Raw genomic sequence first — 13057 nt, 5'->3', positions numbered from 1 at the left:
ACATGGTTGTCCCTTCAGTGCTGAACGATCGCAAGGTGTTGACGATGAGAGCTTGATCGCTGATGGGATGGCCGACGTCGCCCAGCGTGTCGGCCAACTTCTTGAGCTGGCAGCAGTAATCGCCAACGCTTAGCTCACCTTGATACAGGATGCAGCGCATAGACGGCGCATTGCATGACATTGTTGAGGAAGAGTCCGCGCACCGCCATCCAGAGGGAGTACGCCGTCGTGCGGCGCTGGAACGCCATGTCGCGGATGCCCTTGGAGACGGTGAGGTAGATCCAGGCTATGTCCACTCGACATCGTGGAAGCGAAGTTGGGCGTCGACCGTGCCGTCGACGTGGTCGATGATGCCGAACTTGTGGAAGGTCAGTTCGAAGAAGGAGCTCCAGGTGGAGTAGTTGGAGTCGATCAGCTCCAGCATCTCAGGCACATGGGAACGGATGTTCACAAGTTGAACCGTGAGGTGGCGATCGACATGGGTGCAGCAACGTGGAAGGGGTTGAGATCGTGGGCACCCACGATGGAGGCGCTGGAGGAGGAAGGGCTGGAGCCATTGTTGCGGAGAGAGTTGCGGAAGAATAGGATCGGAGGTTAAGCTGATACCATGAAAGAGGGAGAGAGGCAATCGACAGATTGTATTGATCCTCTTAGGTGTGTTTTATACACGTACAAGCACACTATGCACGTTCGTCAGTAACGAGTGTCGTGGCGGCTGAAAGACTAGACAGATCTAACTGATCGAAGGAACCAGTCATGCTACCTTATCCTACAACCCTAACAGAGATCAATGTTAGTGAGAAATTGTATATATACCCTATAAAGATATAATCATTGCACTTTGGGAGGAGAGAAAATAGAAAAGGACAATTTGAAACCAATTTTAAACTCTAGAAATGCACTTATTATGATACGGATGGAGTAGCAGGATATAAGTAACCCGACCGACTGATTAACACAGCCCAGCGAATGCCGGTCAAGAAGTCGTCGTCGTTTGAAAGTGAGTCAAGTCAAGTCAACTAGCCTAGTCTTTGTTGGTCAGTTTGGTTAGTTTGTTGATGCACGGTTATTGCGATCATCCCTTGTTCATGACTCTAGACAAAATTCTCCCAGTCCCTCAACCGCTCCCTGCAAATTTACAGTAGTCTGCTCTGCCCGTTTGGAATGCTGGAACTTCTTCAAGTTTCTGTGAGAACCTTCTTAACTGTTTTCAGGAAGATCACAATCCTCAAAAAGCCTGTAACTTTGATTTCTCCGACGGAAATCATTTCTGTGGTCAGATTCACGTGATCTTGAATTAAACCATAACTTGAATCGTTATCCTTATATAGAGTGTCCTCGTGCAATTTTTTTCGTCGTTGTCCTATCTTCATTGCCTTTGTACTACGAGATGAGGATCAGGCCGGTTTCCTTATGTTCAGGGCAGTCGCTGTACCTTACTGTCACACTGGTAATTTGGCTTCAAACATTTACTCGTAGCATTGCCTTGTGTTTAGGTGGACATTGACTGACCGATGAGTGCCGTTCAACGGGGAGGATGTCCAATCCAAATCCAACCCAGTACAGTCACGAATCTTTGTCAGCATCAATCCGTCGCTGTTCACTCATTGTAGTCTTGCCCCAAAGTCTACTACTATGAAATGCTTCTATCTTTTCCCAGACAGGTGTCGGTATTTGGTTAGTCCAATTAGTGCGGCAACAGTTTTACTGGCTACAGAAACAAAGGTTTGATCCTCATAACATCTGCATATCAGCGGCTCATGGATTCTCTCGGTGTTAATTCTTTGACGTGCTTGATTTTTGTTAAGTAAAAACTGCATGTGATGACTGAAAAGTAACTCAATCTTAAGCTTTTTGAAATTTAGATACTCCCATAATACTCGTGTTGTTTTCACGATTAGGGGCTGCTTGGTAGCCAGCCAGCCAAGAAATGCTACGCCAAAATTTGTGGCAAGAAAAATTGACGCCCCACTTGTGGCGTGGCTGGGGTGCCGCCCTCTCTCTCTGCTAAAACTGTGGCAGCAAAGTTGATGTGGAATCCAAGCAATAGCCATGATAGGCATGGCAGCCACAAGTGTGGCGTGGTATTTGGTGGTAGGGAACCAAGCACCCCTTGCTCCAAAGTACATTTCATTACGGAGATTAACGGAGCCGGATGGAGTATTTATTGCCCCACTTGGAAGTGGAACCCGAGGTCCAGAGCTCCACAGGCCACAGGCCACAGCCACACCTCTGAGTTCGTTCAAGTTTCATCCATGACTCCATCTTCATCCTGCATTTGCCTTGTTGGCTACCTCGCCGTGATGTCCCTCCTCTTTGTTCGGTTACTGCCGATGTCGACTTCCTCTACAACAGCTTCAAGCACGCCACCGACCTGAGCCTAGACGGTTCGGCGTCGATCTTGAGTGGCGGCGCTCTCCAGCTTACCAACGACAGCAACAACCTCATGGGCCATGCCTTCTTCGACTCGCCGGCGCAAGTTGTCAGCGGCAACGTCGTTGTCTCCTTCAGCACGGCCTTCGTATTCGATATCGTGACCGGTGGCCCCGGCGGTGACCATGGCTACTACTATAAAAACGGTTTCCAAGAGCGGTTGAAGCGTCATTTGTAGGGGTGGACGCACTACCCGCTCCTAGCTTTCGCACCTACCTTTCGCAGCTACAAATAGCTGTTTGCAGGAGCGGGTAACAGACCCGCCCCTGTAAAGCCGTTTCCAGGGATGGGTGACGCTATCACTCGCCCTAGAAATGTTATCTTTAGGGGCAGGTGACACCATGACCCGTCCCTGCAAATCAATTAAAAAAATAAAAAAATTGTATGCATGGCCGCACCACACGCCACTTTTGCCCATCCACGTCGATCCCCGAACCCCGACGGATCCCCATGGGGATCAACCATCAGCAAACAGATGGAAAAATAGAAGTTCAGAACAACCAATCTTGGTAGGCTAGTCACAGTCATGGATCGAATCGAAGTACATGGTCACAAATCAAGCACAGGCTAGCAGATCGACCACAAAGCTAGTACAAGTAACACATCGAGTACAAGCTAAGCTCCCTACTAATACTGATTGGCTAAAGGATGCGGATGCAGAGATTTGCATGGTGTTCGTGAGGTACCCGCGACGGATCGTATTAGTAGCTAATCATATTCATCCAAGATAACATATGAAAAAGTTTGTATTCAAAAACTACATCCATTAAACTCATTCACATATACTCACGCATGTACTTATTTATTTATTATATACTTATATACATTTAAATCTCATTGAGTGTTACAACTTTCATATAAAGCATCTCTACAACCGAAGACCTTTGAAAATTTTAGAATTTGCAGATTTCAAAACTAAAGAACTTATAATAATATTTTGGAATAATAAATAATATTAAATGAAAAACATGCCAACTTCAAAAGTGTTAGATCTGATCGACCTCTATAATTTTGATATAGAGCTTTTATAGTCAAAGTCATTTGAAAATTCAAAAAAGTTATATTTCAAAACTAGACAACTTATAATAACATTTTAAAGTATTAAACAATTTCAAATTGAAAACTTATCAACTCTAAAGTTTTAGGTCTCGTCGAGCTCTACTAGTTTGATGTGGAGCTTATGTATAGCTGAAGTCATTTGAAACTTCAAAAGATTTCAAAATTAGAGAACTTATAGTGATATTTTGAAGTACTAAACAATCTCAAATGAAAAACTTTTGAACTATACAGTTTAGGTCTCGCTGAGCTATATAATTTTGATATAAAGTTTGTTTTCATCCGAGACTATATGGAAAAATTATAAATTTATTTTCACGGGACCATTTCTAGGGGCGGGTCACGTCATCACTCGCCCCTGGAAATCATTTTCGGGAGCGGGTGATGCCGAATCCCACCCTTGGAAATAGGGGCTATTTCCAGGTGCGAGTGATAGGATGACCCACCCTGAAAATGGTGATTTTCTGGGCGGGTCACACAATCACCTGCCCCACGCGTTTCCAGGGCGCCTGCCCTACAAATGGTTTTCCTGGGGCGAGCTGGATGCTATAGTAACGCTCTCATTTTGTAGGTGTAGGTGGTAATTTTGCCCGTCCCTATAAAAAAACGAAACGCTCCTGCAAATCGTTTCGGTAGTAGTGGGCCTGGCCTTCGTGGTCGCAGCCTCAAAGGTGCTGCCCGGTGCGACTGCCGAGCAGTATCTCGGCCTCCTCGATCGGCAAGAACAATCTGGGCAACTCCAGCAACCACGTCTTCGCCGTGGAGTTCGACACTGTGCAGGCAAACGGGCTGCTCAACAAGACCAACGGCAACCACGTCGGCGTCGACCTGAACAGCCTCGTGTCCAACGTGTCGGAGCCGGCCGGGTACTTCACCGACGACGGCAAGAACATCTCCGTAACGCTCGAGAGTGCACAATCAATTCAGGCATGGGTAGACTATGACGGCAGCTCCAAGATCCTCAACGTGACCATAGCTCCGGTGTCCGTGGCAAGTCGGCCTCACCGGCCGCTCATATCCCACGCCATTGACCTCCTGCCGATCTTTAAACAAGACATGTACGTCGGCTTCTCGGCGGCGACCGGGAAGTTGGCGAGCTCACACGACATCCTTGCATGGAGCTTCCGTACCGGAGGAGCTGCCCAAGCCATTGATCTCTCCCGGCTCCCGAAAGTTCCAAAGCCTCCCGCTCCCCCACCTTCCATGTCCACCGTCGTCAACATCGTGGCTGTATCTTGCGTGGTCACGCTCACCGCTATCGTTGTGGCGATCGCTTTTGCGCTTTGGCTGCGGCGGAGGGCCGTCCTCGCCGAGACGCTCGAGGAGTGGGAGCTTGACCACCCTCACAGGTTATCGTACAAAGAACTGTACAGGGCCACCAAGGGGTTCAGGAACAGTGTGCTCCTCGGCGCCGGTGGCTTCGGCCAGGTGTACAAAGGTGTGCTCCGGCGCTCCGGCGATGTCGTGGCCATCAAGCGCATCTTGAGCAACGGCACACAGGGGATGCGCGAGTTCGTGGCCGAGGTCGCGAGCCTCGGGCGCATGCGGCACCGGAACCTGGTCGAGCTGCGCGGGTGGTGCAAGCGCGGGCTGGACCTGCTCCTGGTCTACGAGTTCATGCCCAACGGCAGCCTCGACGCGCACCTGTTCGGCCGCGCCGGCGCCATCATGCCCCCAAAGCCCCTGCTGACATGGGGGCAGCGCGTCAGGATCCTCAGGGGCGTCGCGTCCGGGCTGGTGTACCTGCACGAGGAGTGGGAGCAGGTGGTGCTGCACCGCGACGTCAAGGCAACGTCCTCCTCGGCGCGGACATGGCCCCGCGGCTCGGCGACTTCGGCCTCGCGCGCCTCTACGAGCACGGCGCGGACCCCGACACGACGCGCATCGTCGGGACGCTGGGGTACATGGCGCCGGAGCTCACCGTGACCGCCAAGGCCAGCAAGGAAACCGACGTGTTCGCGTTCGGCGCGCTGCTCCTCGAGGTCGCCTGCGGCCGCCGGCCCATCGATCCCGTCACCGGCGTCAACCTGCTGCACTGGCTCCGAGACCACGGCGCCAAAGGCGACCTGTTGCGCGCCGTGGACGAGAGGCCGGACGGGCGCTACGACAAAGGAGGAGGCGAAGCTGGTGCTGTGGCTGGGCCTCATGCGGCCGGAGGCGAGGCCCAGCATGCGGCAGGTCTGCCAGTATCTGGACGGCGAGCTTGGGATGCAGGAGGAGGCCGTGCTCGTCTTCTCGGACGCCTGCTCCTTCGACTTCGTGTCGTTGTCGACCCTGACGTGGTCGTCGTGCTGGTGCAACACAATGTCCGTGGGTTCACTTCTAGGCGGCCGATGATCATGCTCGGTTACCTGCTCCTCCCTCGCGTGCCTCTACTGTTTTTTCCTTTTAACGAATGAAGCATGAGACGCCTCTACTGTTTTTGTGTTCCCTGATGCTTTTCGAAAGAAATCGGTTGTGTGGAAGTGTGTATGAAGATCAAGCTGCTTACTACTAGTACTAGTCATTGAAAAAGCGATTACCAGTTGCCGCCGCAGATTAGTATCGGTGGGGTCCGTGCTGCCGCTGCCACTGGCGTGGTGCGACTTCGAGCGTGAGGAGGGCGCGTACCTCGACACAAGAGTCTTGCCCGTGGCGTGGCCTTTCCACGGAAGAAGAGGCTGGCCGCCGGTGGTCGGCAGGTTCCCGGGGACGGGGAGGCCGGCCGCCTGGCCCGGCGAGAGCGGCCGTCTCGTCGCCGCTGGCGCGCGCCTGTGCTGGAGCCTGGAGGCGGCCCTCTTTCTCGGATGGAGACGCGGCTCACGTGGGTTCAATCTCGGCCGCGCGCCGTCTGCTGTCGTTGCGACTGCGAGAAGGTGAGGACTAACCTGCAACCAAGCGCAGCAACCCGTTCAATTGGCACTAGAGAGTTGGATACGATGAAGCCTGAAGGAAGTTCCCAGAAGGTTCTTCACTTCCAAGCTACAATGACGGCCCGTCGCCTACGAAACGGGGAGTGTCGTTCTCGCAGTTCACGTGTTCGCTTGGACACCAATCGATGTGTGCCTCTGTCTACAGCGACGTGTGGGTCTCCAGGATCAACTGGGCCCGCTGTGTGTTCATCAGATTCAAATAGCGATTTCGACTTTGTGTTTTTTTTTTCCATTATCGAAACATATTAGAAACGAGCAAATCCCGATCGCTCGATCCTATCTTGTCTATCGTGTTGGACTGTTGGTGTGAACCTATTTGGGTAGGAGATTGGTAAACCCTTAGACCTAACCTTCCACCCTTCCCACATGGCCAATTGGCCAAAATCTCACCAATAATCCAAAGCTTCGTGCCACACGGGTCAGTCCACAAACACGAACCGCGCACGGCGGCGTGGAAACCCCCAAACCCCGGACCGAACGAAAACCAGGCCCAAAGAAAGCGGGGCCAAGTTACAAAAAACTTGTCTCTCCTCGCCCCAACCCCACGCGCACACACCAGCAGCGGAAACCGAGGGGACCGGCCCGGACCGCAAGGCCGCACACCTTTCACACTTGATGGGTTGCTGCCGCTCCTCGCTACGGGCGGGGGCCGGGGCCGGGACCCACGCGGCGGAGAAGCCGCCCCGCCACCGCCCGCCGCCGCCGCCGCCGCCGCCACCGACGAACCGCTCGTCCTCCTTCTCCCTGAACGCGCACCAGGCCGCGCCCTCGGCCCGCGCTGGCGCCGGCGGTGGGGGCGGGGATGTCCCGGCGTTCGCGGAGTTCTCCCTGGCGGACCTCCGCGCGGCCACGGGCGGGTTCGCGGCGGCGAACATCGTCTCCGAGAGCGGCGAGAAGGCGCCCAACCTCGTCTACAGGGGCCAGCTGAAGGGCCCCGCCGGCGGCGCCCCGCCGCGCGCGATTGCCGTGAAGAAGTTCGCCAAGCTCGCCTGGCCCGACCCCAAGCAGTTCGCGGTAGGCGAGCAAGGCCGATTGCCTTTCTGGCTTCGCGCGTGCGACGCGGAATTGGGGCCTCGCCCTCGGGGTGCGGGGGGTTTTTGACGGGTGGTTGATTTGGCTGCTGCAGGAGGAGGCCAAGGGGGTTGGGAGCCTGCGGCACAGGAGGATGGCGAACCTGATCGGCTACTGCTGCGACGGCGACGAGCGCCTTCTCGTTGCCGAGTTCATGCCCAACGACACCCTTGCCAAGCACCTGTTTCACTGTGAGTCGATCACGTCCTATGCAATTCGTTACCTGTTAAATTTTACCATTTTCCAAAGTTTGGGACTCGTTACTAAGCTCCGGTTGTGCAATCGTGGGTTCTGGTGAATGGTAAGTAAGCAACAACAATAGATGGGCAAAATGTTCTGCTTTGATTTGTACTCTCACTGCAGTTGTCTGTGCCAGCTGTTCTGATTCTGATTATTGCATCATTTGAAATGTGAAAACAAATTGCAATTCCTGAATTTAGGAGTTGATATGGAGTTCAGTCACTTGTTTTCCTAATCTTTAGTAAGGTGACGAATACTGATTGCATTTGCCAGATGGTTTTATTTAATATGTATGAACAAGCAAGGTATTGGAACACAATTGACTTCTTCGGATTTATTTGTCACCGTGATTTTCCTCATGTGCAGGGGAAAACCAGACTATAGAATGGGCTATGCGTCTGAGAGTTGCATACTACATTTCTCAAGCATTGGAATATTGTAGTACCAAGGGGCGGCCTTTATATCATGACTTAAATGCATACAGGGTCCTCTTTGATGAGGTAAACGGGCAATCTGCACATTCTGTTTGAACATAGAGTACTGCTAGTGGTGTATAAAACCTGATTATTGCGTTGTGTTGATGACTCTGGCATATGTCCTTGATAATTTTATTGATGACATTTTAACATGTTACATTCATTGTGTCTGGCAATATCTTTAGTTTGATACTAGGAGTTGCAAGTCTGGATCTCTGCCTCTTACTAAATTGAAAATTTAAAGTTGAGTGCCACTAGTTATTGGAAGAATGGGTTAGAAGTTAAAAGTGCCAGCTGACTTCTCCCCTGTGCTGACTAGAAGGGTATAAAAACACCTAAAGGAACCTATATGAGAATTGTGCTGACTAGAAGAACATAAAAACACCTAAAACCCTATATATGAGAATTGCATAGCAGAACTTATACTGGACTTCATAATGTGGCATGTATTATGTTCTTTTGTTGACAATTTCATAATTTTGTGTTTTATAAGATGATAATTGCTTCCAGCAGTTGAATCCATCATTTTATGCCGATTATCTTATTTTCAAACAAAAGTTTATAGTTATAATAAACTTCCTGATTGCAGAGTGGTGACCCTCGTCTTTCATGCTTTGGTCTGATGAAAAACAGCAGGGATGGGAAAAGCTATAGCACTAACCTAGCATATACACCTCCAGAATATCTGAGAAATGGTACCTATCTCTTCACTTGATGCCTTTTCCTGTAAGAACTTCTCAGGTTCGTGTTTTAGTAATGAAATCTTTCACTTTTTTAGGTATTTCAGTGGTTTCTCTTAAACTTAGTTCTTTTTATAGTACTGTTTTTCTGAGTGCAATTCTTCTGCTACAATCACGAGGGGAATTTTTTTTTCTCCACTTGCTCAACACTCAGTAGAGCTGATAGATTCCAGCAGACAAACCTTTTTTTTGTTGGTGTTGCTATTACATTGATTAGATTCCAATTCAAGAAAACATTGATAGATTTCCCAAAGTCGAGTTCTATAAATTAGTGTTTATGTTTTTTCTTTTGAAAGATAAAATACAGGATACATCTGGAATTTAGCTTTTTAGAAGGACCCAGAGACTCGGTTTATGGTTTTCTGATTCATTTCATAAGTGCCATTCAAATATTGTGCCCATATACCAATTCCAGTGGGCAATGTATATTATTTTCCTGTGCTATTGAAGTAACAAAATAATGACCAAACAAAACAGCAAGGAAAACTTCAAGTGTAGTTTTTTTGAGGCAAGTTATGTTCTTTCAGGCAGGGTTACTCCAGAAAGCGTCATATTCAGTTTTGGCACTGTACTCCTTGACCTTCTCAGTGGAAAACGTATACCTCCTTCACATGTAAGTTTCTTGCCAGAAATGTGTCAGAAATGTATTACACTTTCTTAGATACAAGGCCTATTTCGGCAAATACAGGAATACACATGCCAGTTGGATATCATTGAACACCTATTCTTGCAAATTGCAGTGACTTTTTTTTTCTCAAACTGAATCTTTAGCTCATATAATTTGAAGACAACCTGCACTGTGGATATTAGACCCTGCATAATTCTTAATCGAAGCATAAAACCGAAAATACGCACAGTAGATGTATGCCACTGGTAATAATGTATATATGTGTATCCTTGTACACAGGCACTTGATATCATGAGAGGCAGAAACATCCAAGCAGTAATGGATTCACATTTGGAGGGGAACTACTCAATAGAGGTGGCTACTACACTGGTGAACCTTGCTTCTCAATGTCTACAGTATGAGCCAAGAGATCGGCCTGACATTAAAAAGTTGGTTTCCATTCTGGAGCCTTTGCAGATAAAATTAGAGGTAACCATTTTTATTCTTCTGCATTTCATATTTGACTGGAAGGAGTATATTTAATGTCCTAGCATCACACATAGCTCATGCTAATGAATGTAAGTTCCATGACTACTGTGTGATATTGCTTCATTCCTTGCCCCGTAAAGCAATAACTTAACACTTGACATGATACACCATTTAAAGCTAATACAGAGCAGAAAAATCCTCACTGTGTGTCCAATTTGGACTGTGTATAGTAGATGTTTTCCTGCACTACTGCACAGATAGATTATGCTACCAGCTTGTCTTCGTATGCTATATTTGCAAAATATATATATCAAAATGTACAAATATTTGTTTTACTACTAATTGTGATTAGGTATATCATATCTCCTACAAAAGTGTATGGTTTACCATAAAGTTTTAATGCCCTTGATGATTACTTCTGTTTCCTTTGCAAATATGAAACAGGTACCATCATATGTGATGCTTGGAATTCCAAAGCCTGTGGAAGAACCACAGGCGCCTCCTACTCCACAGCGCCCTCTTTCTCCCATGGGAGAAGCCTGTTCCCGGATGGATCTAACTGCCATCCATCAGATCCTATTCACGACACATTACAGAGATGATGAAGGGAGCAATGAGGTAAAAGAAATCAGTGCATTCTGGTTTCCATCCTCCTGTTCTGTACGATCTGTGACACCCACTGTCATTGTCCATGTTGCAGCTATCTTTTCAAGAATGGACACAGCAGATGAGGGATATGTTGGATGCAAGGAAACGTGGCGACTTCGCCTTCAAAGACAAAGATTTTAAGGCAGCAATTGATTGTTACACTCAGGTGGGCATGTGTTTATTGTTCATGAAAAAGCCCCTATTAGTGTCAGATATATCTCACCCCAATGTAGCTGATTCATCCTCTCCCTGTGTTTCACAGTTTGTTGATGTGGGGACAATGGTTTCACCAACTGTATTCGCCAGACGAAGCTTGTGCTACCTCATGTGTGACCAACCTGATGCTGCCCTCCGTGATGCGATGCAAGCACAGATCATCTACCCTGATTGGCCCACAGCTTTCTACATGCAGGCAGTTGCGCTATCCAAGCTAAACATGCAGAGCGATGCCGTGGACATGCTGAACGAGGCGTCGCAGCTAGAAGAGAAGAGGCAAAAGAGCACAAAAGGACCTTGAATGACATCCTCGACTGAGAGGAGTGGCAGCCCTTCTATATATAACATAGAGTTCCGCTATGCAGTATATTCTCCAACCTTTTCCCCTGTAGAAAGTGTTTAGTATATTGTGTGGTTAGAACTTAGAAGTTAGCAAACCTCGGTGGAGAAGAGGCTCTCTAGAGAAGAGACATGTGGTCAGGACAGTACATTTGGCTTGTCGGCATTTCCGTGACAGGTTCAGCATTTTTTGGGCCCATGTATATAACATCCGTTGCATGGAGGTTTGAAACTTGATATAGGTTCTGGTCGTTCAGGAGGGCCCCCTGTAGCCGAAGCTAATAAACATTGCTAGTCTCTGTGCTAAACTAATTATCTGGGAATCGATTCCATTAATACAGAGTTGAGCAAGTTGCTGTTTTATTGTATGATACCCGCAGGGGTTGCGCAAAGATGTGTATTACCGGTGCCTACTTATGGGTGAGGAACAAAGCTTGCCGTGCTGATTGGTTGGTCAGGAACCAGAATACGAGCTGCAAAGATGTTTATACCGGGCTAACTGCAGACGGCGGTGCATAAAAAGTTCAATAAAAAATAAAATAAAATGGAGATAATATCATCATCAACAATCAGGCAAAGTTTGTGGTATAATAAAAACTAGTATAAGAACCCAAAAAAAAGGGAGAACGTCATGTAAATAGTTGCGGTGTGATTGTTCATGTTTGAATTCGCAACCTGTTACTATTAAAAAAAAACTCTCCTCCGGCGCCCCCTCCTCCGGCACCCCCTCCACTGCCCCCTCCTTTGCCGCCCCTTCCTCCACCACCTCCTCCTGCATCACCCCATCTTCCTCCTCCGCCACCCCCTCCTCCACGAAGAAGGCGACGTCTACCTCCTCCGCCGCCCCCTCCTCCTTCGGCGCCCCCTTCTACCTCGCTGCCCTCTAGGGTTCGTGCAACATCTCTTCTCCTCCCTGATTGCACTTTATTCTTACTATTTGTAATCTTTGGATTGGACTGCTGATGGGTTGCGATGAAACTAACGGGCCCTTATTGGTATTTGCTGTTGCTGTTTGCTTTGATGTCAAGTACGTTTCAAAGGAATTTAGCAGATTGATCTCATCTCTATTGATCCCTTTTCTCCTTCCTTTTTATCTTGTTTGTTGTGGTATTCAGACACAACTAGCTGGTCCTGCATTGCATAATATCTTTGGTTGAGGGTCTGCAGTGAAGTATGGTACCATGCAAACCAGCTATTATGTGCACTAGTTATTGTTGTGTTCTTCCTTCACACATCTATTATGCAATGTTGTCGTAACAGTCACTGCAGACCCTCAGCCATATCGTGTAAGGCAGAAGCATACAAAATAGTTGTGTTCTTCCTTCTTCTGGCCAAGTTATTGGTGAAAGCACAATTTAAGACTAGTGATTGATGAGTTAGCCTTTGGCCATTTAACAGCTTGACATCACTGACCAGTTGGGAACTATACAGAGCTGATAGAACTTGACGTGGTCTATGTGCAAATTAAGGAACTATTGCATATATGCCTAATGGTCTATGTGCAAATTAAGGTGGAACTTAAGGAGTGTTTCCTCATGTTCATGTCAAATTCTTGGTTCTAGTGTTAAAAGGGAAGCCTATGTCAAAAACATGGTTATGTCATTATAGCATTGATTCCCATATTGCCTTTTCAGCAAACATTTAACTATCAACAGGGAAGCTCAGTACTGTAGTTCAATTGATAGGTTGCAAGGTGGCTTGGACTGAAGACTAACGTTTGTTCCATCATGATATATGATTATTGCATTTATTGCTCTTGTACGGATTATTGTCTTCCTGCTGTTTGTCTAATTCCTGCTATTTGTAGAAATAACAGATTATCATTCCACT

General features: G+C 48.1%; 2 protein-coding genes across 2 annotated transcripts; both read left to right on the top strand.

Moving 5' to 3' along the window:
- Nucleotides 1–523: 523 nt before the first annotated feature.
- On the top strand, nt 524–6383 carry LOC101769494 (L-type lectin-domain containing receptor kinase S.4-like). Its single transcript, XM_012849088.2, is given in 7 exon segments — nt 524–593; nt 1215–1239; nt 2248–2561; nt 4129–4205; nt 4207–5275; nt 5278–5597; nt 5599–6383. Coding segments are annotated over 7 exon segments (2103 nt in total). The 3' UTR covers nt 5827–6383.
- A 552-nt stretch (nt 6384–6935) lies between these two features.
- Nucleotides 6936–11595, top strand: LOC101768925 (probable serine/threonine-protein kinase At4g35230). Its single transcript, XM_004983729.4, has 9 exons — nt 6936–7415; nt 7528–7663; nt 8079–8212; nt 8778–8883; nt 9456–9541; nt 9836–10024; nt 10469–10642; nt 10725–10838; nt 10935–11595. Exons 1-9 carry the CDS (start codon nt 7017–7019, stop codon nt 11187–11189), a joined length of 1593 nt encoding a protein of 530 aa, XP_004983786.1. The 5' UTR covers nt 6936–7016; the 3' UTR covers nt 11190–11595.
- Nucleotides 11596–13057: the final 1462 nt, after the last annotated feature.

The sequence above is a fragment of the Setaria italica genome, chromosome IX, assembly GCF_000263155.2.
Source record: "Setaria italica strain Yugu1 chromosome IX, Setaria_italica_v2.0, whole genome shotgun sequence".
NCBI lineage: Eukaryota > Viridiplantae > Streptophyta > Magnoliopsida > Poales > Poaceae > Setaria > Setaria italica.
The sequence above is the reverse complement of the archived record's forward strand: the minus strand, read 5'-3'. Positions and strand labels throughout refer to the sequence as shown.

What these genes read in the sequence shown, in the direction of transcription:
- LOC101768925 (XM_004983729.4), top strand. Translation starts at nt 7,017, where the DNA reads ATGGGTTGCTGCCGCTCCTCGCTACGGGCGGGGGCCGGGGCCGGGACC. An exon ending in TGCCAAGCACCTGTTTCACT is followed by an intron (nt 7,664 to 8,078) that starts GTGAGTCGATCA and finishes CCTCATGTGCAG; the next exon opens with GGGAAAACCAGACTATAGAA. An exon ending in CAATTGATTGTTACACTCAG is followed by an intron (nt 10,839 to 10,934) that starts GTGGGCATGTGT and finishes TGTGTTTCACAG; the next exon opens with TTTGTTGATGTGGGGACAAT.